The 24680-nt window shown below is 44.0% G+C and overlaps 1 protein-coding gene across 1 annotated transcript in view; it reads left to right on the forward strand.

Moving 5' to 3' along the window:
* The window catches only part of MAN1C1 (mannosidase alpha class 1C member 1), a 67528-nt gene that overhangs the window by 13234 nt on the left and 29614 nt on the right, over positions 1–24680 (forward strand). The window contains exon 3 of the mRNA XM_068417916.1: positions 8967–9063. Within this exon, the coding sequence (XP_068274017.1) occupies positions 8967–9063 (97 nt within the window). The remainder of the gene's footprint in view (positions 1–8966; positions 9064–24680) is intronic.

Below are 24680 nucleotides of genomic sequence, written 5' to 3' on the forward strand. Positions count from 1 at the left end.
GTATCACTTGCTTTTGGGGTCCACCTGCCATCCTTTGTGCCTGCAGCCCCTGGCAGCAGCTGTAGAAGGGGTTGTTGTGGGTTTGACAAACATCTCCTAATATGCACCTTTGTTAGCAAAAGTGATCTTGTGAAGTGAAGCATTACATTAGAATGTAAAGGTAATGATTTGTGACATTGCAGTGGTGGTGGGGAAAATACTCGCTTGATATGCTTCTTTGTGCGTGAAAGTCTGTATATAGGTATTGGGATATATGGCACCTTTTCAATTCCAAAGTGCAGCACATACAATAATTCCTGAAACTAGCATCATGGTAAAGTATAGCACAGTGCTACGTAGTTCATAGGTATATTTTAATACTTTAAAGTATTTAATATTCTAATATTAGAATATTATTATCTAGTATTCTAATATTTTACAAAAATAGATTGATTTCCAATCTTCTGTTGTTGCTTGAACACCTTCTGATATCTTCTACTTTGAAAGCACTTTTAAATGCTACAGGTACATACTCACCACTTAAATTCCCATTTAAGAAATCATTTTTAGGTGGGAAATCTGCATGGAAGCAGTAAACCAGAGCTAAGTGCAAATTCTGCGTAGTATCCAAAAAAGCCCCAATGTTTTATAATTGAATTTCTTGAATTGACCTTGAATTTCTTTTCTCATTTCCTCATACTTACAGATGTTGCTCCAAGAGCAACTTCTGCCTTCATTCTGTAGTGATAACAAGGGAGGTCATGATTATTCCTATGGTTTTAAGCTCATCTTTCTTGAAATATCCTCTCTCCAATTTTTAATCTTTCCTGTATCTCGCCATTCCCTTTCTGTCTGTTTGCTGGCACAACTTCTTCACTTTCATCTGCATCACACAAGCTGGACTTAGATTTGCTCTTGGACACTGACCCCAATTTTTTTGCAGCATGCCAAATTACCTTTTGAGGATCCATCTATGGAAGAAATCATCCCTCAAATTTAATAGGGTCAGTTCCTCTGGCTAAGGCTGCTGGGTGGGCATCATGGATTGCCTTTTTGTGCAAGTTCTCTAAACCTCAGGACAGCGAGTGCTTGAACAGCAGTTAGAGGTAACAAGCTTAGGACAAGACGACTCTTCATCGTTTTTATTGCTGGCCTTGTTGTACAGCGTCAGCTTCAGTCCTGCTCTGGAATATCATATGTGTGATCAGTTATAGAGGCTCAGAGGAAATATGAAGCTGACAGCATTAGGGCGGCCAAGAACACAAATACTTTTTATTTCTATTAGAATTTTCCGCAATCTTTGATTCTGGGAAGCGGAGGAGATGAGACTACAGCTTTTCTCATCTCTCTATTAAATCACCCTGGGCTTTGGTCTAGACTTGCAAATTTGTTCTCAAAACCATTGTCGGCCTCTTGCAGTCTAGCATCTCATTAGGAGACTAACTGCAAAATCAACTGCTCTCGCTGACATGTTTCCTGATTTAGATGCAGCTGGATCCAGCTGGGTCTTAATGCCTGAGACAGTCCTATCGAAGGCTTTTTTTTTTCCCCCCTCTTGACACGGTTAAATCTAGTTGCATTAGGAATTTAATTAGGAGTTAGTTTAATGATGTTTTGAGCTCTTCTTTCTCCCATTCAGCTTTCCTCGCAGGGGCTGTGAGTCAGGAAGACTCTTGAGTTCTATTTCTGTCCTTGTCACTAACACTAATGACCTTGGACTACTCTGTGCTGGGTTTTTTTCTGTTCCCCCAGTGCAAATCAGGCTTGTAGTCCTGCTTTTTTCCTGATTGTGGTGGGGAGAGAGTGCTTACCTCTGCAGATCTGGGTGAGTAGCTCTCCTTTGCTCAGCTGGCCTGTCTGTCTGGGAACAGCAAGCAGAAGTTGAAACTTTTTTTTAATTGCAACTTGCTGGAAGGTGCCTTGTGGCTGTTGTGATGGAAGGTGATTTCTTCTGACTTCATAGAGAATTCCTCCATTACTTCCAGTGATGGAGATCAGTTTTCTGAGCAGTGGTCTGCTGTGTCGTTGGAACTGATGTAATAAAGAATGACCCATGCAAGTTTGAAAACAAGCTGCGAAGACTTTGCCAGAAGAATCTGAAGCAAAGCCCCACTCACTCGTTGCTGGAATTACTCTGTTATGTTTACTTCTAGATAAAGCAACAATTAATCCACAGTACCTATCTACCATCTAACACTAAGCAATCAGCAATGTATTTACAGTCAGTAGGCTGACAAGGTTTGAAATTTTGTTTTAGAATCTGTTACCAAGAGCTGGAGCACATGGGAGGGGTTGTGTACTCGAGCTGGTGCTTTGAGTATGGAAACATGAGCCTTTGTTTAAGGAAAAAATGGACAGAACGGTGGCAAAGGCAGCTGTGAAAGAGCTGAGGCTTTCCTGAGCTTTGGGCGTCGTTCCAAAGGGTGTATTTGCAGAAATTTGCTTTTGAGGAGGTGGGTTTGCGACAAGAAATCAGTCTTGTGTTATCTGGGAGGCTCATGAACCTCTTGCCCCATTATGGTTGAGTATAATCCCAGTGTTCCCTAGCACAGACCACCTCTTTGACAAAGAGGTATCGATCTTACTGCGTTGGTGCAGCTGCAGCAGGATAATGTGTACTCTCCTGAGCCGGGGACCTTACCCAGGTACACGCACTCCTCGCTGCCGTGTTAAGCCATTGCTAACAGCGAGTGCGTGTAGGCAGGCGTTGAGTTTTGGCCCTGAACCTGCCACTGCCATTTTCTTTTCAGAAAGGGTCATTAGCCATTGGAAGGGGCTGCCCAGGGAGGTGGTGGAGTCACCATCTCTGGAGGTGTTTAAGAAAAGCCTGGACATGGCACTTAGTGCCCTGGTCTAGTTGCCATGGTGTTGTCAGGGCAATGGTTGGACTCGATGATCCCTGAGGTCTCTTCCAACCTGGTTGATTCTGTGATCTCATGCAAAATGATTCTGGGTATGCGAGAGCATTGGGTGAAAGAATATTGAGCGCAAATTCACCAAGTGAACTCAGTCCCACGCTGTTTAATACACTTTGGTTATTTCTAAGAGCGTGGTGCTCTTAGAAGAAAAGGATGAGGTCTGTGCTGTGGATGGGTAAGCTGAGGCACACGGTAGGGGAAGTTGCCCAGCGGGTGTATGAGAAGGGTCAGGAATGGAAAGCAGAGAGGAAATACCTGTCCAAGAGATTGTGTTCAGCTGGGTTTGCCAGGGCTTTCATTTGGTAGTACCAGACTCGGGTTTTACGTGCAGTCACCCCTTTACCATCAGTAAAAGAAGAATGATACTTTATTTAAAGTTAGAGAAATGAGGTGGCGTTAGATTAACACTTACCAAGGTGAGACTCTGCAGTGGTTATCAGTTGTTTGAAAGTCTATTAAATGAAAATCCCTACAATTCACTTAATGTTTTATTCAAAGACGGAAGCTAACATGGATGCTGTAAAACAGGTTAGCTGGCGTCTCGCTAAATTGCTCAAGTTCCTGTTGGGATCTATTGGATTTACTGTAATCTTTAATTATAAAATGTAATTATTTTAGAATGGATTATCAGTGTTGGTGTCCATTTCTGTGGGTTGCTTGGTAACGTCTGTCATGTGCTGAAGCACTATCTGTTCTGCAAGTTACAGGCTTTTAAACCCCCGAAGTAAAAGCCTGGGGATATTAGCGTCTGCCTAAATGGAACCTTTCAATCAGCTGGAGTTAAAATGCAGCTTTTTTTGTTGTTCTTTTGCTATTACGTAAAAATATTTCTGAGGACAATGTCCCAAAGAAGTAGCCTGAGAAGTTGCTTGGCTTTATATTAAAGATTTTCAAACAAATTCTGGCCTTTTTATAACATTCTGCCTTGGTGTTTGTATGGATATTTATATCTCCATTCTGTGTGATAATATTAAAAACAGCAACAGATAATAAACATGGTACTGTTTCATTACTTTTCCCACAGTCAATCCTGAATTATACAAGTGTATGCAAGTCTGATTAGAAAAAAATACCATCCATTATTCCGAATATAAGTGGCTTATCCTGCTGCGTTCAGGCAGATTTTTTTCTTCTGTCTGCGAGACTGACAGTCGGTTCCTCTTTTTCTCTGCATCTTGTCATCTGGCAAATTATTTTTTACACAGCTGGGGAAAATATATGGCGTTATATTGCAGGTTAAAAATCCAAACTAGAACAGGGTTATTTTGGGGTAGCGAGAAGGTTAGAGAAGGGAAAGAATAGGTCCTAGTTTTGAAAGTGATATGACGACTAATCTTCCTCCAACTGCAGAGAAAGGAAGAGAAACCTGTCTGGTAATTTGAGGTAGGAAAAACCAAGTAAGAAATGCAATAGGGAAAGAAATATTTAAAACTACACCCACCACCACCCTTTTTTTGGTTTTGTTTGGGTTTTTTTTGAAATCCCAAACAGGGAATTTCTTAGATAGCTTAATAGTTAAATATTTGAAGGGGAGTTGAAGAAGGGAGGCTAAAGAGTCACCAAAGTGGTTATCTTGTGAAGATAATGGCTTTGTGTAATGTTCCTTGGAAGTTCTTGAAAGGGGCTGATTGGTTGGTATATTTAGATTTCATCTTTTAAGCATTTACTAATTATCCCAGCCTAGATGGATAAAACTAATCAAATAGCTGTTTGGGAATGCTCTGCATTTTGAAATCTTCCCTGGTAACAAGAGGAGGGGAAGTGATAGTGGGGGGGATTTTTTTCTTTTTTTTTTTCTCTCTCATCTCTCTGCTTTTTGCAAGAACATAAACCCAGGGATTTTCAGTGGTTTAGTTGTTACATATATTAAAGAACATCAGATTTGCACATCTCTTCAGAGCAAAAACACTTCCTTGGTCAAGTTTTTATCCTGTGATCTGGCTCACAGAACTTGCTAAGTGCCTTTTTGTTCTGAATTCTTCCAGACTGCCTTTCCTCTGGAGTCTGATTTTTCCATAACCTCGTGTTCCCTGAAAATCAGTGAAGTGGTGGCACTCTGCAGATCAAGACTGTGGCATGTGTGGGCAGGAATTGTAAATCCCAACTGTTCAATATTTCCCGTGTTCCAGCCTGGGTGGCATCGTAAAAGCACTGCCAGAGCGAGGAGCAGCGGTGCCCTCCTGTAGTATGTCAGGTAGCGTGTGTGGGGAGGGAGTGTTATCAACTTTGTTGGTGCTTTTATTTACTGAGTCTGGAGTGGTGATTTTTGTTTTGTGATTTGGCATATTTGATCTCAGAAAATGTAAGAATTCTTAAGACATGTCAAGAGCAAATGGCGATTAGAGTGGGCAAAGCTGTGGTAGTGGTGTGGGTGCTGTTGTGGTGTTGTTAGGCTTAGCGGGTGGAGAAGTTTGGGGTATCAGTGAAAACATTAAATATTTGTATGATTTCCTGCTGCAGGACTTGAAGGGACATGGCACTTAGTGCCCTGGTCTAGTTGCCATGGTGTTGTCAGGGCAATGGTTGGACTCGATGATCCCAGAGGGCTCTTCCAACCTGACTGATTCTGTGAAGGGACACAAGCACTTAGTGTTTGGCCCAGGACTTTAAACAAGACTATTTACAAAGCTGGCTTCTAAACAAAAATATTCCCATACATTAAATTAAAAAATGCGCTGAAAGCAGTTTTAACCCAGCCTTGTTCTGCAGCGGTTTTGTGCGATCTAAATACTGCAAAGTTGTAGGCGAAGACCCTGAACCAGCAAATAGCTTGCTGCAGGACTTTGCCCTGAGTGCCTGGCTGCAGGCTACTGCCCGTGTGAAATACACGTGGGCTTGAGAGCAAGATCTTTTTTGGGTTTGGATGGAGCGATGCACAAGAAAAGGTGATGGCCTAAATGATGAAAGCGATAGTGCGGGTTTTCAGAATTCAGTTGAGTTACTTGTAGTTGATTTTAATATATAATCGCCTGGCTGGTCAGCTGAAACTCTCAAAAGTAAAAAGTTACTTAGAAATTACAGAGAAGAAAGAGCAATTTGACAAATTCAGTTATAAATTTGGAAGTCTCTGCTATAAATCAGCTGAAAGCCAGGGTGATTAGAATTTCAGGGCCAACTAGATAATTGTCTATTAGATGGCAGATGGCATACTGGTAAGAACAAAATCTAAAATTATGGATCTATTTCCATAATTTTTGTGGTTCCGGTGCCATTTTTCAAATCTAAAATGGCATAATGTTAATGCTGACATATTGTGATCTGTCATGACGAGAACAGCATAAAATATTCACTTCTAACCTTGGCATCTCATCAGAAGTGGAGTTGAACACGTCACTGCGAATTTCCATTTTGCACCTCTCAGCTCCATCCCGTTTCAGCCTGGCGTTCGGAGCCTCTGTCAGAGAAAGCTTCCGAAAGCTCCATCTCAGTCCTCCGAACGGTGTATAAATGTGGAGTCCCCGCTTTTAGAAACTTGATGAATCTCTTTAGCGGTTTGGAAGTCGTGCTGCTAAATTTGGCTTGGAAGGACAGCTGCAGAAAGCCCGAATGGGCAGAATGGCACAGATGCTTTTGGCTTTTAAACTTTTCCAGTTGCTGCTTTTGGACCCATCGTTAGAGCGAGGAAAGCTTGATCCTGGGTAATGAAAGGTACCGCGTTGTGCGTCTTGCCTCCCAGATACACAGGCTTTAAAAGCAGTGAGTAAAATTATATTCACGTAAAGGAAACTTGACAACCCTTTAGTATGATGAGACAGCATATCCAATCTCATCCATCCTCTGTCTGCCTGATTATCAGCTCAGGACAGAACAGAGAAGGAGAGTTTAAGACACTGCAGCCAGCACAGCCCAATAAATCGTTTTGTAGTGGAACTTCTTGCAACACCATGACCAATGCAGCTTAAATGGTTGAATAGGCAAATTAAGAATAAACATATTTATTCAAATAGCACTTGGGAGTGCTGTATGGAGTGACTCTGGGGTGTCTGTCAGCAGGCCTCGTGCAGTCCATCCTTGTGTGAGAAGACAGGAGAGGAGGAGATTTCCCTCGTAGGGAAACCCAGGGTGGTTTTCTTGCCCGTGATGAGGTGTCAGCGAACGCTGGATCCCAGGGAGCCACCTGCACCAATGTGGCAGAGATGCCTCGGTTTCTCGTGTGCTTTGAAGAAGAAAGTTCAGACTTTCTGGAATGGAGGGGTTAAAAAAGTTAAGGGAAGGAAATAACTTAAAATTTCATACTCAGCTTAAAATGAGGCTGATTCAGAATTACAACGTTAGGGGTTTTATGCAACAAAATAGAGTCATTTCCACATCTTCTCCATGGCCAGGCTCTCGATGTGCCAGAAGGGTGGGTCCTCCTTCCTCAGCTCTCATTTAGAAGAGAAATGAACTGAATAGATTGCATAGCTGTTTCCTTTCTGGTGCACGAGCCCTATCGCTCGCTGTGGGAAAGCTGTCTGCAGGGAAACACCATCTTTCCTGCAGTGAGTTTCAGGATCAAGCTTTGAGACATAAAGGCATTCGCTCGGTACTGTCAGAGAGAGTCCAGAGCTCCTCATTACGTTAATGAAGAATGAGAATTTCCCATTTTAGAATAATGCTGCCACTGAAAAAAACCACAGAGATGTAGTGAAAATAAAATGAACACCCTGAGTCATATAATTGAGGCACGTTTGAGTGTATTTTGTGGAGGGTTTCTTCCCCCTGCTCGGGTCGTTATTTAGTTTCCTCAGAGCAAAGCAAAGTGACTAATTCATCCCACACTGAGTTTTTAAAACCCAAGTTGAATTTATTTGTTTGTCCAACATTCCTCCTCCTGGTGTTGTTGGAGTCTGAATGTTATCAATCAGTTCAGCAAATGTTTATCCTCGTCCATATGACCAGCTCTGTGAAACTTTACTTTGGAAGCTTGATGTTTAAAAAGTAGAGGGGCGGGGGTGAGTGTGGTGATGTGGCTTTGTGTGTGTGTGTGTGTGTGCTAATTAAGGAGGATCCTGCCAGAGGCTTGCAATGTTGGGTTTGTGAAACACACAGCTGGAGGGAAGAACAAAAGTACGGACTGAAATGACAATAGGAATTTCATCCCAAAGTAACCTGCATATTCTGATCCTGAAATAGAGCAGTAAGTGCTGTTGCAGACGCTAGACAGGGGCACTCTGTGGAGGAATGATTTGTCTTAAACTGTCATTTTCTCTCATATGTCTGTCTGAGTTGAAGCATTTTAGAAGATCCTTATCTTTGTTGAGTGGCGGTGGAGAATATTGTCGATTCCCCTTTGTTCCCTTCTTCCCCTTTGTTATCTGACTTTCTTCCAGGGATTGAATCAAAGAATGTACAGGTCACTGTGATGCTGGGGCTGAAACTGCTCGGAGCCAGGCTGTGTGGATTACAAAAGGGAGCTTTATTTAAGGCACTCCTTAGAAGCTGACAAGTCCTAGTCTCTCCCAGCTGAAGAGAGGATACTTGTAGGTTTAATTTTTCCTACCAGCTGGAGCCAAAGGGACAGGAGGAGAGAAGAAGCCATGCTGGGGTGTGTGTGTTGGAGCTTGCACAAACTTGCTGCCTTGCGGTCCTCAGGGAAAGGTTAATGTGCTGAGCCCGGGCAGGACGGTTCAAATGTCCCTAAAGGAATTGTTTGAGCTGGAAGGGGTTTCTCAGAAATCACCCAGCCAATCTGCAGGGCTCTCTTAAGAAAGCACTTTTGAGTTTTGATAGGAAGATATCAAAATGTCATGGCTCTCCCCTTTCTCCTTTATGAAGGTATTCTGTTAATAGAAGAAAACTTGTGTGCAGCCCTTAAACGGAGACCAGTTTCTTCCTTTCTACTGTGGTACTTCTGAAATGTGCCAGTCCCAAGTTCCGCACCGGGAGCGATGAGTTTGAGGCGTTGGCAAGCTGCTGAATGCAGCCCTGTTCATCAGCGTTCAGTGCGAATTAAGAATTTTATAATTAATGGGCCATTGGTTACGGGATTTAGCAGTGGATGGGAAACTCCCATTTGTTTCCAGAGCTGAAGTTCAGAAAACTTGGAGTTCTGTTAAGCCCTTTTTCATTCAGTTTTTCTTTTTACAGATGATGAAATTCGCTTGGGATAACTACAAACAATACGCACTCGGCAAAAATGAACTGCGGCCGCTGACTAAGAACGGCCACATCGGTAACATGTTTGGTGAGTTCTGAATCGATTTTAGTACAATTTCATTGCATTTTTTTAAGGTCACACGTCCATGGCGGTTCTTTTCTCTGCAGTGCAGTGAGGTATCTGTAACAGCTTTCATCTCTTTCCTCTCTCCATTCTTATGAAGTGAGACTTTCAACACATCTCCTAGGGCTTACCTACCCATATCCCATTGCTGGGAATCTCATTCCTACAAACATCTCTCAGTGCCTAGCCTGTATCTCCTCTGTGTACAGATCTAGCACCAAACATGTCTGAGAACAGTGCTAAAACCAACCAGTGGCTTTATTGAAACATGAAGTCAGTCCAAATCTGACAGTGCTGCTGTTTGTCTAAGCTTGTAGACGTCAGGACCTGACCAAACTGAGCATTTTCTCTCTCGTTTCTCCACTGTTGAGCAAGATGTGAATTCTATGAAATATTGAGTGAGTGAATCAATATTAAAAGCTCTTTATACTATGTGCTTACTGGCTTGTATAATTTTACTCTGTAGCAGATTACCTTTTTTTAAGGTGAGCCACTCACATAATTTCAGTGCTATTCCCCTGCTCGTTCTGGTGGGATACTTGTTGACTTTCTGGGATATAAATTGTCTTTTTCCTCATTTGCACTCAAAGCATTTCCCTGCTCTGCTCACTCTGCCCTAGCCTGCCCTTGCCTGCACAGGTTGTGCCATGGTGAGAAGGTGCAGAAGATGGAGGAAGGCCAGCAGAATCTGCTTTAGCAGCCCTTTCCCACCCCTCCTTGGGGAAGGCTTGCTGTACAGAGGTCTCTCGGCTTCTTTCCACAGGACTCTGTTTTGCAGAGATTATCTCCCAGAGTCCTTCACCCAGATTAGGGTGGAATAGAGTTCTTTAGTGGGCAAATTGTCTGTGAGCTTTATTTCCTCAGGGCAAAGGGATTGGACTAATACAGTATGAAGAAACACTGCCATTCCTGGTTTTGCGCTCTCTGGGTGTTCCAGTCCTTGTCTCCATCAGGTACATGACATGGGTGTGATCTTTCAGACAGCAGATGCGGAGGTCTACAGCTTTGTGTGGAGAGGTCTCCTAGGCAGGCCTCATTAGCTTTGGGGAGCTGCAAGATGTGTGTGAAAGTGAGGGTTTGAAGGTAGAAATAATATCACGTGTCTTCTAGAATGGCCAAAACCTTGAAGAGCAGCAGCCCTCTTTGGCCTCTGGACTGCAAAGGCAGATGGCCCTGATGCAGGTGCTGGAGGAAGGGCTGGCTTTTAGTTTAGCCACAGCATAAAGAGAAACCTTGGTGTTCCGCTTGTGGTACCACCATCAAGTCCTTTTATTGCCCCAGATGAGGCACTTGTCTCTTTTGTTCCTGCAGAAGCACCGTGAGGGTTAACACACATCTGGTTGTGCAATACTGTAAGTTGCATGGAAGCTGTGTTAGCTATTGCTGGGGTGTCTGGAGGAAGCAGTTTTGGAAGTGTGCCTTGTACTAGCACAGGCTGTATATGACCAGCCACTGCTCTTGCCCACTCTCACTTTGTCAGGAGCAGGGATTTGGGTTTGTTTGTCCTTTGCCTTCCTCTTTCAACACCCCAAGAATACCCAGGTTTCTTCCTCAAGAACTTGCATTAACTTCACCACTAAGTTAAGCATTTTGCAACTTTTCCATTCTGGCAAGCTTGTCAAAATTCCTCAAGGAGCGTGCCTGTAAACAGGCAAAAATATTGAAAGCTTTAAAATGCATTTATCATGCTAAAACAATTGGCAGTACTTATGCTTGTTTGTAGCATGCCTGTGAGCACCCTCAAGGAAAATGCTTTGGAGCACAAGGATTTGCAGACAATTGCAGAAAAGAAGCTACATGGTACATTTCAGCCTTTTAATAGGCTTTTCCTCCTTTTAACTGGGGCTGGTAAAGAACAGAAGCATTAGGCAATCCGTTCTTGCAGCCCTCTGTCCCTCTTATCTTCAGAGGCTTTTAGAAATTAGGACAGGGCACTGTTTGCCTTCTTCACTGTTGCCCGTTCCCGCTCCTGTCACATCATGCATCTTTTTATTCCAAACTACAGATGTAATGGAGGCAAATCAAGTACTCTCCAGGCTGGAGGTGTCAATTTTAAGCTGAGATTTCTCTGCAGCTGCTTCCATGTGGGAGGGAAGGAACGTCTTTGGGGCTATTTTCAAGTATGTTTGTGTGCATGAGAAGCAGTCGAGTTCTTGAAGGGTGATACATTTTCCTGTTGTGGATGTGATGCTCACTTGTAGTCTAGCCTTCAGTTTAGCAGCCTCACCATGGGGGAAGCGAGGGAGCTGTACTTTATTAAATATTCTCTGTAATCAAAGTAGAAATACAAAATAAACACTCACCTTCTGCTCCTACATAGCATTCTGCTTCTCTTAACAGCCATGAACTAGCATCCCTCCCCAGCGTCTGCCCCGATGGCAGGAAAATCACAGGCAGAAAAAACTCTTGTATCTCCAGCCTAGTTAATCTCCTTTCTCCTCTGCCTTGGAAGGTGGCAGCTCGCATCTGGGAGAGTGTCTGTGCAGTTCCCATACTTCTTCATACCCAGAGATCAGACTTGCCCACGACCCAAGTAAGTGCTAGGCTGCTACACACACTGGAAGGCAGCGTTCCCACTCACCTGGACTTCGATCTGGTGACTTGGTTTTATAGAATCATGGAATCATAGAATTGTTAAGGTTGGAAAAGACCTAAAAGATCATCAAGTCCAACCATCGACCTAATGCCACCGTGCCCGCTAAACCATGTCCTGAAGCGCCACATCTAGATGCTTTTTGAACACCTCCAGGGATGGTGACTCCACCACCTCCCTGGGCAGCCTGTTCCAATGCCTAAATGTTCCTGCTTGTGATTGACACTCTCCAGATCCTGTTCTTAGGGCATCAGTTTCATCAAGATTCTCCCGTATTCTGGACATAGTTTATTTGGACAGAAGTCTTCTGATTGCTGTCATTTATAATCATCTATAATCATTGCAACTTGAAAGCCCTTTCCACTAGCTGTTCTTCTTTCATAAGCATTATTTATTCATCTGTGATGCTTGTGATAAGATGTGCCAGTGAAACATCCTATCCCATGCTCTGCAGTGGGGTAAACACGTTTTAGACTTGCAGCCGTTTCAGATGTGTGATGATTTCCCTGGAAATCACGCCATGGAAGTGGGCAAAGCACACTACTAGAGTGGAAGGATGATCTCGGTTAGAATAAAACCTGCACCACAAGGTTCCCATGTGAATGACTGCACAAGCGAGGGGTGCTCAGAATTACCTGCAAAATTTTTCTCCGCACTTAAGCTAACTCAAGGAAGACCTGCAGAGTGTCTGGCAACTGTTAGAATCAGGACCAAAACATGCTTGTTTAGAAGTATTTAAGAAAAATGGCACAGCTGGGCTTGTGGCTAAGGCTGAAGGCTAGAGATCCCCAGGTATGTGTTCTGTTCCCAGTGCTGATTTCTGGAGGGTCTGACCTACGAGGAATGGCTGAGGGAGCTGGGGGTGTTTAGCCTGGAGAAGAGGAGGCTCAGAGGTGACCTTATTGCAGTCTACAACTACCTGAAGGGAGGTTGTAGCGCAGTGGGAGTCGGCCTCTTCTCCCAGGCAACCAGCGATAGGACAAGAGGACACAGCCTCAAGCTTCACCAGAGGAGGTTCAGGTTGGACATTAGGAAGCATTTCTTCTCGGCAAGGGTCATTAGCCATTGGAAGGGGCTGCCCAGGGAGGTGCCCTGGTCTAGTTGCCATGGTGGTGTCAGGGCAATGGTTGGACTCGATGATCCCAGAGGGCTCTTCCAACCTGGTTGATTCTGTGATTCTGTGATCTAGTTATCTTAACCCTTCTTGCCTCAGCATCTCAGCATTCCTGTCTTCAGTGTTGTGAGTGTTAAATTATTTGATGTTTGCAAAGCATGTTGAATTCCTTGGAGTGATGCTGCTGGAGAGGGCAACCGTATTATGTAGCGCAGCACTTGAAATGCACCTGTCACTGTGATATCCAGCATTAGATAGCTGAATTATTATTCTGCCCGCTCCCTGGGTCTGTCATAGCCACTTATTTTTCTGACAAAATGTTTTTAAAATCCTGTTAGCTTCACAGAGTTTGTCTAGCTATGGGAGAGCGAGCTGGCATCCATTTCTCCTCATGCATCAGCTGAATTGTCAGTTACATTTTGATTGCACAGTCTTTTAACAATGATAAGGTAAGAAGCCTGATTTTCAGATATCTCTTGAAGTGTGCAGTGCTGGCAGCAGAAGAATCCTTCTTTGACTTATAACCTGAGCCAATTTGCTCTGAAATCAGTGACAGCAAGTAAATATGGAACCTTGCTGTGCTGTTAGACAGTCATTTTTCACCACCTAACTGCACATTAGTATATTAATTTTTGTATAAAAATAGCAATCCTTAACTAGGTTTCCCCTGTTTTTTCCTCTCTCACCACTTGAAATCACACCTAAAATTATGAATTGCCTTGTCACAGCCACTGCTCCTCTTGGCATATGCTGAATTTGTGCATCATTGTGAGGCTCTGTAGCTTTGTCTGATGTGAATCCATATGACACCTGTCACATCTAGGACACAGCCAGGTCACCAGAACTGGGTGGCAAAGATCTGACAGCAGCTGGATCTAAAAGATGTCAGGCGTTTAGACTTCATCCTTGTGTAGGGCCCTCCATGTTGTCCCACGTTTGATTGCTTGGTGACAGAGTACACAGGGCTGTCTGCACAGGCTGGATAACGGTTCTCGGAAAATCAGTGTTTGTGTACTTGGCTCAGACTTTGGCCTGAGCTGTCCTGACTGTTTTGAAGACAGGAGGTCATTGGTCTCGGTTGCCTGGAAATAGTGCTATTTTGGCTCTCCAGGATAAAAAGGGATTGAAGTGGCTGGGGAAGAAAAGTAGTGAGAGAGGCCTCTAGCAAGTACCAAGTTGATTGTCCTGAGGTTCAGAAACCTTCAGGTTTTTCCTCCCTGTCAAACTCAGCGCAATCCTAACGGACTTTCTCACTGCACAGTGACACTGTGACCTGCCCAGTCTCTGAGCTGGATGGAGATTCAAGTAACATGTCTCCACTGGACTTAACACCACCAAGCTCCTTTCAGAGGAGCTTTTAACTCTGACCACCACCTCAGTGTCCACATCCCAGAATTAGTTTCTTCAACCATCCAGTCTTGCCTGGTGAGCCAAACATTTTCCAACTAGCTGCTTCATCATCAGTGATTTAGCTAGGAAACCATGAAGCAGGCAGGAAATGTGCCCACCTCAATTAGAAGCAACAGGAGTTGATGTATGGATATTTAACATGGGAAAGGTAATTGGATGAAAATACTAATTTAGCAACATTCTAACTACCAGAAGAGAAATGGTAACCTCCAATTGTGCAATCAATTGGTGCAGCTTTTCTGTTCTGCCTGAGTCTCTTTCCCTGTGATCACAAACTTACAAAACCCTGGAGTGTCCTTTTATGTGATTAAAATAATAATAATAATAATAATAATTGCTCTCTGAATTTGTGAGCTGAATTATTCCTGCTGCCTATTGCACATGACATTAGACGGTTGGCTCCATGGGCTCTTTAAAGAGAAAAATATATTGTGATGAAGATGTTGCTGGAACACTGTTGCTCACTGGCATTATCTTTTCTTTTTTTTTTATGTGTAATGTTACCCAGTTGAATATTATTTACAGGAAGGGCATTTTGAGTTGACGTTGGCTTTTGCTGTCGCTGAAATCTGTAGCAACAAACTTATTTCCTGTCAGCATGAAGCAGTGAATCAGGATATCCTCCAAATATCAAACTCGTCGGAGATGGTTGCGTGATTCATGTTAGAGCTGACATTTATCCCTGTTACGGGTTGTTTTTCCCCTGCTTTCCACCTGCCAAAGATCACTTCTTCCAGGCACCGAGGTTGTCATTACTACTGCAGGAGATCTGTTCCCGCTCTGCTCTCACCTTGGGTCATGCTGAGAATGGTGGTTTCCTTCAGATGGGCAGTTTCAAGCATTAGCTCGACCATCAGGGCTCCACTGAACCCTAAACCTCACACAGAGATTTAAGCTTATTACAGTGGCTCAGCTGACAGGTAGTAACTTGTCAGCTTGAAATACTCTTTTAGATAGTTTAAACAGAAAAAAACTATTAATGTCTCATATGGTGGCCTAGGGCCTTCTTCAAACACCTTTGCTATCAAAGCCCTTATCATAGAATCACAGACTGGTTTGGGTTGGAAGGGACCTTAAAGATCATCTCGTTCCAACCCACCTGCCATGGGCAGGACACCTTCCACTAGCCCAGGTTGCTCAAAGCCCCATCCAACCTGGCCTATTCTGGGGCTGAGCTAGACCTGACCAGCTCCGTTGTGGCAGCAGCTCTTGAAAAAAAATTGGTTTGAACCAAATACCTTCATTGCCTCTAAACTGAGATTTACATCTTAGAAAACACAAAAAAACAAACTCAGACAATTCAGTGGCCCCTTGGCCTAAGATACAAAGCACAGATGGAAGCTCTGATGTCTCTGTTTGTGTTCAGCCCTTTAGATACGAGGACAGCTGCAAAGCTTGGACAGCAAGGGGTTGGTCTGGGCCTGTCTTTAGCAGGAAACTGGGTAAACTTCACATTATCTCAGTGTAAAACCATTAATCATCCCAGGCTTCCTCACGAGTTTCATGAACTTTCCATTGACCCTGAACAGAGTTTTGAGTTTAATGAGGCCTAGAAGTAGGAGAGTGTCTTGGGATTTCTCAGAACTGCTTTGCACAGCAAAATGGAGGAGAAGGAAACAAAAAAAAAAAAAACCCAGAAAAACAGCCATTAAAGTAGCAAACCAAAGCAGAAGAAGAAAGACAATTGTGTTGAGATGTTGTGACTAGAGAGTGTTCTCTGGGACCTCTTTGCAAGATGCTGAGGAGTAGAGGAAGCAGGCCACGCATGAGCAGCCCCGTTACCATGTAGACAATCCAGGCTGTAACTATTTTTTTTTCCTTTTTTCAGACTCTGGGGGCTGTATTTCAAAATACAGTGAGCTTGTCTTTAAGCTTTTTTCTTCTTTTTTAAGTTCTTTTTTTTAAATCACCCCGTTATGCATGTTGTTTGTGCCTCATTCCGGACACTAATTATGCGGAAATAATTGTCTAATCTTCAGAGATATTGAGCGTGTGATTAAAAGGCAGCCAACTGAGAGTGGGTGTAAGTTGGACTGCTCACCGATTCTTCTCTGGATTACGGAGGCGGTGGTGGCAACTCCACAGCAAAAGCTGAGTTGGAGGTTTGGCACTTCCAGCTGGCTTGGACTGACATCCAGCATCCACTCCAAGGATCTTAATGGCCCCCCTCTGTGTCGACTTGATAATAACACAGAGTACACAGAGCTGAATACCAAATTTGAAGCTGCTGACTACACAGATACCTCTGCTTGGGTCAGAGTGCATCTTTCAGAAACGTTGAGGGCCATTTGTCTTCTAGCCACCGTTTGCAATCACAGAATCACAGAATCAATGAGGTTGGAAGAGCCCTCTGGGATCATCGAGTCCAACCGTTGCCCTGACACCACCCTGTCAACTAGACCATGGCACTAAGTGCCATGTCCAGTCTTTTCTTAAACCCCTCCAGAGATGGTGACTCCACCACCTCCCTGGGCAGCCCCTTCCAATGGCTAATGACCCTTGCTGAGAAGAAATTCTTCCTAATGTCCAACCTGAACCTCCTCTGGTGAAGCTTGAGGCTGTGTCCCCTTGTCCTATCGCTGGTTGCCTAGGAGAAGAGGCCGACTCCCACTGCACTACAACCTCCCTTCAGGTAGTTGTAGACTGCACTAAGGTCACCTCTGAGCCTCCTCTTCTCCAGGCTAAACACCCCCAGCTCCCTCAGCCATTCCTCGTAGGTCAGACCCTCCAGACCCTTCCCCAGCTTGGTCGCCCTCCTCTGGACTCGCTCCAACACCTCAACATCTTTCTTGAAGTGGGGGGCCCAGAACTGGACACAGGATTCAAGGTGCGGCCTCACCAGTGCCGAGTAGAGAGGGATGATCACTTCCCTAGACCGGCTGGCTAATCAGATGCTTTACGTCATTTCTGCTGCAGATGTCAACCCACCTGCTGACGTGTCCTACCAGGAACTACGTAAAAAAGCAGAGCAAGTTAAGAATATTTAAAAGATGTACTTTTAGCCATGCCTTTTTATGTTGGAAGTATCTTGAGACTTCTGGTTTCCTTATCTTTATCCCTCTGTATTTAGCTTTTCCTTGTTTATTCAGAGGAGATGGGGGAGCTACAAACCGTGCAGCAAAAAACCCACTTATCTTCTTTGGTTTTAATTCACTCCTTTTCCACTCTTGAAACTTCTGAAGAGATTAGGCAGGTTCAGAACTGGTTTTGTGTTAGAATTCATATTTAGAACTTAACTGCTTTATCGTATCTTTTTTTGTGCTACTGCTGAAGTTTCTTGCCACCTTCATTATGTATCTCATTGGATATTCATCTGGATTAGTGTTAGATTCTGACATTTTTCTGTTCGCCTTCAGGAGATCGCATTTCAAATGGCTCCTGCTACAGAATTTCCTTTTCTATAATTTCTCCAGGTACTTGTTTCTGATATATTTTTTTTTTATCTCGGCTGCCTTTTGGAATGAGAGAATTCTCTTATCTCACTTAATCAGTAGGTTTAACATCATCCCATAGGATGTCAACTTTAAGATTTGTCGCTGGTTTCGAGGTTGGATCTATGTGTTCAGAATACTGTGGTAGGCACTTGTCATTTGAAGACCTTTATACTTTTAAAAAATACTCTCTTTTAGCCTCTCAGGATTGTTGTTGTCTCTAGAGAGAATTTTGTGAAAGTTCAAGAAAATCCCTTAGCCTTTGCTTGAGGCATCAGTGTGAAAAACGGGGAGGATTTTTTTGGACTTACTAAAATTGTTCATCCTTCTTCTGATGTTTTATTCTCAAAAAAATTTACTGCACCCTAACACACTTTATATGCAGCTACCAAAAGAAAAAAGGAGAAAAAAATATCAGTGCAGGAAAATGAAGGTGTTTGAAGAGAAAGTTCTGAAGGCAGAGGTTGTTTCCATACTGGTTTCTATATACCCATAATATCCTTGCTCTGATACAAACATGCAATTAAGAACACCTAAGTTACGCCTATTTCTCGCCACGGTGCTTTTATCTGAATATATGACTACAGAGGGATAGCGTTGCTTCACAGAGCTGGAGGATGGCGAAGCACAAATTATGTGAATACTGAAGTGTAGCATGGTCCAAGATCACAGCATTCCTGGTGATGGTCTTCACAGCAGCCTTCATTTGTCTGTCTCTCATCTTCATTTCCAAACTCAAATCTGTGCTGTGTTCTGCAAGCAAGAGCAGATAATTCAGGAACAAAGAAGCTGAGGATCAAGTTTTTCCCGTGCATGAGAGCAGAGAGCTCTCACTGACTTCACCGGGGTCGTCTTCAGGCATCTGGAAGTGGAAGTCGCCTTCAGGCATTAAAATTAACACCTTTTGACTAGGCTAGAACATTCCTTCTCTCTTGGCAGGCTGCATCCTGGTTGCTGTGGGAACCAGCATTTTTAATTTCCTGACTTCTGTGTACATCCAGAATGGTAACTGTGATGTACTCTGTCACTAAGGTAGCTTTGGGGGTTTGCAGGGAATCGAGCCATCAGAAAGCATTTTGTGTAGCACTTCCTTCCCTCAATCACTTTTGTGCATCTCCAAGGGGCATTTTCATGAGGCTTTTTGGAGACCTGCAGTTCTCGTTCATCTTAGTGGGTAATCACAGAATGAAAAGGGAACAGTGAGAGGTCGTTTAGTCCTTCCCTTCTTAAGGCATCCCTAAGCTACCCCGTGTTGCAAGGTCACCACAGGCATTCTGCTTCAGTGCTTTATGGCTTTAAAGCTTGTACTGGTATCTGACCTTGGTCTCCTGCAGAAAGTTGAGCTGTGACTTCTTGGCCTCTCCCCATGGATGTGGAGCATGGTTTACCGTCTTATTCTTCGCAGCATCTCTCTGTGTCTTTGCAAAATGTTGCCAAGTTCCCTTTGGTCTTCTCCCCTCAGGGCTGAGCAACCCCAGACCTTTCCAGCTTTAATGGTAGGTCACATTCTGTGGCCTTCTCCTCAGTGCCGTTGCTCCCCTCTGAAGTCTCCAGATGAGCCAAATGTCTCTTGAAGTGGACTCTCTCCTCGTGGAGGCTCTGCCAGTGTGGAGTGGAGCGCAAGAGCCCTTTTGTGTCTTGCATGCGACACACACCCTTTACCTGTCCTGGGCTGGGGTTTGCTCCATTTTGCAACGTTACAACATGGTTGATTTGAGCTGGATTCATGATCCACTGTAGCCTCAGTATTGTTTTCTGCCGTGCTATCTAACCATTTATTCCTTATGCTTCGTGGTTCGTTGTTCTACCCTCAGGGTGAAATACGTTGTGTGTCCTTATTGAATTGCATCCTGGTTATTTCAGACTATTTTTCCAATTTGCTAAGATTATTTTGATATCTAATCCTGTCAAGCAGCATACTGGAGAGCATTTGGAGTCTTTCAGACAGGGTCTTGTTGGTGTGACTTTAGGAGAAAAAAGGAAGAATATGGACAGATGGTTCCGAGTGATGGAGTTACCAGGGCTTCGTGTGTTCCTGCTCATCAGCTGAGACCTGGTAATAGACCATTTGCATTCTCCTGACCCATTGCATTCACAAATAAAACGTATTCAGATTCTTTCATCGTTGATTATTAGAGACCTTAGCTCAGTTTGTGAGCAGTAACTTGAGTACTTAGCAGTATCTGGATTGATAGCAGGTGTCCAGGCCCAGCACCTCCCATTCTGTTCCATACTGACCAGCATAATTAATCCTATTAGCTTTATTTTGAGGCAAAGGGCAGTTTCATTCCTGTATCTCTGAATTCTGCGCTCACACCTGGGCTTGTGTTAAGGACCAGATCACTTCTGTGAACACGCTGTAGGAGGTGATGTTTGCTTGTCTGGACTATAGATAAAACCATGTGGGGGATGAGCAGCTTTATAACCCAAACTGGAGAGCACTGTCTGTTCTGCAAAGCCTCTCCAGAGCGTATCTGCTGAGGGAAAAATGCCGTCTAGAGTTACAAGCTGCATCTCTCTCTTGTGCTGTCATAACACATCTGCCACAGCCACTTTTTGGGAAGTGTGTTTGGAAGATAGAAGGGCACCTTCTTTCTGATTATTATAATGAAGCGTCTGTCCTTTGAATTCTAAGATGAATTAGCAGTCTCTGCTCATTAACTGCTACCTATATCTCTGAGCCCGTGGATAATAGTTGCAGGTAGGACGTTGTGTTTGTTTTAATAGGCCTGTTGGGACCCCTCACATTAAATGATGCAAGGCCTCGAGGAGGTATGTGAAGGAGCTATAAATAGTATATAACCAGATTGCCTTTAACCAGTCTACAATTAATTTCAAACATCCAGAAGAGACCAGCAGTATTTTGCCCCACTAGAATTGCTGCTGTTGTCTCCTGCTTAACCTTCTTGAACTGTTCCTCCCAGAATTACTCCTTGCTTGTCAAATTACCTCTCTTTGCCAGAAGTAATCACCGCTGCGTCACTGACATCTGAGCCCTGTTGCCCAAACAAAGGAGAAAACCTCTTTACTGAAGGATCATTTGAACGATTATTGCTTTCCATTTTCCGCTGAGCTCTCCGTAGCCGACACAGTCTGCCTGCGTGTCATGGGAATGGATGGGATACACGTGGAGAGTAGATTTGTGGTATCTCTGTATCAAGGATTGTGTTCCTGAGGCTTGGTCAAACCGCTTCATCCTCTGTGACACTTTCAAACAGAAAGAGTTTGATTTGAGCTCCAGGAGGTTTGGAGTCGTGCAGTGACAGGACAGTGCCTGTTGTTGGAGGATCGCTGAATGGTGAAAGGTAGTTGGAGAAACTGGGGAAAAGAGGATTAAACTGGGGAGCTGCTGCCAAGTATTAAATACTTATGAGTCAGCTGGCAGTAGGTGCTTATCATATATCTTCTCTTCCCTTCCACTGAAGGAAGTAACTATCTGAAGGGCTGTTTCTGTGACAAGCAATTCATTTTCATGCTGAACACCTTTCTTTTCTTTTTTTTTTCCAGTGCATAATAAGAATATTGCTAGCCTGTTCCCACCAGCATGATCTCCTCCAGACACAGTCTGCTTTGCCACATTCCTAAATGAGCATGAGCTCTCTTTTTCTCTCTCTCACCCATCACTTGTTCAGGGGAGAGCTGCCACTGCTAGTTCAGTTTGAATGATAGACTTAATTCTTCCGGGGAAATTGATATTTGAAAAAGAAGAGTGGTTTGTAATCGAAAAAAGCTATTTCTCCCCCAGCTGGAACACATTCTGTATTAAATTTGATCATAGCAACCTAAAAGCCAACGCTTCAAGATGCTTCTCTGTGGTGCCAGATTTACCTAGAAACTGTGCGGCACATATGCTGACACCCGTTGTGTTGTGCAGGTGGAACCTGATTCATTGTCACTTCCCGTGATCTCGGAAGATCGCTCCTGCTGACAACAACGACCAGACTGAGCTATCTTATGGGTGATCTCCATAATGCCACTCTTCAAAATTCCTTGCCTTTAGTTGGGAGATGGGTCATCCTTGTCTGGCACATGGCTCTTCCAAGGTGGTGTTACCTTTTAGTCTCTTTGCATGGTCTGATGCACCGTGGGCTCTACTTCTTCCAAGCCACGTGCTCCAGGATTAGTTGCTCTCCTGTTTCTAAGCGTCTCTTCAGGGAATGATCAGCACTTTGACCTTTCCTTAATTGGGGCAAGTGATGTTATCCACCCTACAGTGTATAGGGCTGGGGTTTGAGTTGATTTAGGTATAAAGCTTATAGAGTGGCAGTAGCCTTGGCATTGTCTTGAGTGATGCCCTGCGTCTAGTAAAATGCATGGGTTTCTGATGAATCCACTAAGTATTTCTACCAGAACTGCAAGAAAATTAGCGTCTCTGGGGTCAGATAATTGATAGCTGAAGGGATTAGTAGACAGTTGGTGCCTGTGAAGCAGGGTCATCGCTCTCAGCTACTGCAGCTAAATCTATCAGGAATCATGAAGTGGAAGAGATCAAGCATGGCATGTCAACATAAACTGAAATCCAGGGTGGGGTGATGGAGGCTGGTTTGTTGGGATCTGTGGGGGCTTGGCGCAGACTCCCTCGTGTCCGTTACCCCTGCTGAAGAGCGGACCTGCTGCAGGACAAGCGCCAGGGAGAGGCAGAATCTGAAGCCAACCAGAACTCTTGTGGTTAATGAGTTGGGAGCCACGGCAGTGCCCAGCGCGTTGCCCCAAGACTCCATCGATGGCTGCTCACAGCGGAGGCTGGCGGGGGAGCAGAGGACAGAGCTGCCCGTGGTGTGTTGCTCAGTAGAGCTGCCTGTGAGCTGCTGGAAGCCAAGGGCTCTGTAAGGTGGGTTCTGCTCTTCTGCGTAGTCACCCCCTGCTTTGTATGTCAGGGGAGTATGTGTGGGGTGGAGAGGATTTGGGGTGTGACCTTTTGGTCAGTATCTGGAGAGGAGAGTGAGAAAGATTAATAAGAAAATTGGAAAATAACCTTGGATATGAAGTGTTTTCTGATGAAGTCCCTGAAGTGTAGGTGCAGTGGTTTATTTGGAAAGCAAAGAAAAATGAGGTTGCTCCAAAGCTAATGGACTTTTTTTTTTTTTTTTTAGTCTGCAGGAGAATGTGCTGATAAGAAAAGAAATAGATCTTTTCTAATTCTTGGACTACTTTTTTGTCCCCTTTATCTCTCTCTGCTGCTGCCTCATTGCTCAGATGTAATTTGTTTAGTTTACCTTAAATAAAGGGAATAAAGTTACTCTGTGTTACAGCTATCAGGTTCACAGACAAAAACCTCAATAAATAAAACACAGCGGCGAGGCCGTAACTCAGGTCTGGTGGTGTTGGCTTTGCAGGCTTCATCTGCAGGAGGTGGGTGCTGTTCACAGGCAGCTGAATGGGTTGTAATGAGACAGTAGAGAAGACTTAACTGAGAAATTTTCTTTCTTCCTGAAAAGGCCTGTGACCTGTTTCCTAGTTTCATTTGGATTTTCTGTTTAATTTATGTCAGGTGAACAAATAGTACCAGCCCCGTCCTAGGGATCACTGACAACTGGCTTGATCCTACTTGTAATGTGAGCAGATTGTCTTTCTACTTGAGAATATCTTCTGGAACTGGAGTGTATCTTCCAGCACTGATACCTAGTGCAAGGTTATCCACAATTATGAAAGGAAAAGTTAAAAAAAAAACTGGTGGGAGTGTTTGTGTGTGGCCAGCAGTGACGTTCCAGAGGGAAGGTGATGGCTGGTGCAGGGTGCTCAGGATGAACAGAGACAGAAACACCAGGTCAGGTGATGGTGGATAAACTAATGTGATCGATGGAGATGGCGAGACAGGAGCTGAAGGGGGAACAGGCCAGTACACAAGGGGCTATTTGCTGAGTGTCAGAGGGGGGTGGCGTGTGCCTTGCTGTCTATTGACTCTTGTTTGTTGTCTTGCTGTAACTGGTACTGAGTAGAACAGGCTAAAACTTTGGTCAGCGTGCTGCAGCGCTTTCCCTGAATGTCAATTTTTAAATCTTTTTATTTCTCTAACCAGCACGTTATTTAAACTCTTGTTTTCCTTTTCAAACTTGGAGGAAAATGCCTCCTGCTTTTTTGCTGGCAGAAGAAACTAAGGCCCAGAGCGGGCAGGGAGCTCTGGCCTAAACCCAGATCCTGTCTCAGAAGCTCCAGGCTCCCAACCACTTGTTCTCCCTGACCCAAAGCACTCTGCAGAGAGGACTGGCAAATCTTCGCTTCAGAGCAGATTTTTCAAGAAACTGTGCAGTGATTTTCACACTTTGCTTCGTTGCCAAGATAATCCTGAGCTGTGTAAAGCCTCTGTGTAGATTTCCCCCAGAACTCGACAGTATGCCACCACCCAGAAGCTGTCTGGTGACGCGGTCTCAGCCAGCTCCCAGGCTTCTCGCACAAATCTCTGGATAAATGTCAGCAGTTCAGTCTGGTCTCCAAGCACTATCAATGAGAAAAAGGACCGAAAAGAACAAGAAAAGCAGCACTCGGAGATGGTCGCTTTGCAGACTCGTTTTAACAAGGCACTGATTTTAATCAAAGCCAGTTCAATCTTTTGAAGCCTTCAGTCCCAGCATAACCAGAAGAAGGAATCTCAGTGTTTTCAGTTCTTGTTTTGCCCTGCGTCGCCTGCGCCCTGAGAGGTGAAGATAAATAACCAGTAACAACTGGAGTCTTCTGCGCCTCAACAGTTAACAAGTTCATCATGTTTCATAGAAACTGCATCCTAATTTTTATTCCAAACAAGATTGCAGCACTAATTTTTGTTTTGACAAATATGATTTGACATAAGAACAGTGGGAGTCAAGACCTTTCATTTTTGATCTAGGTTTACATTGTGCTGATCTAAATTCCTCCTCCTTTCACTCTTGCCTTTCAGTTGTAAATTTGGTTATTAACGTTAGCAAAAAGCTATTTGAAACTCTCTGTTCTGTAGCATTTAAACAATCCTGCTATATGCAAGATTAAGTATGATAGCTTCCTAATGACTTGTGCTGTTCGTTTTAAGCGTTGGCACAATGCATTACTGTACACATCT

Source organism: Nyctibius grandis, chromosome 24, assembly GCF_013368605.1.
Source record: "Nyctibius grandis isolate bNycGra1 chromosome 24, bNycGra1.pri, whole genome shotgun sequence".
NCBI lineage: Eukaryota > Metazoa > Chordata > Aves > Nyctibiiformes > Nyctibiidae > Nyctibius > Nyctibius grandis.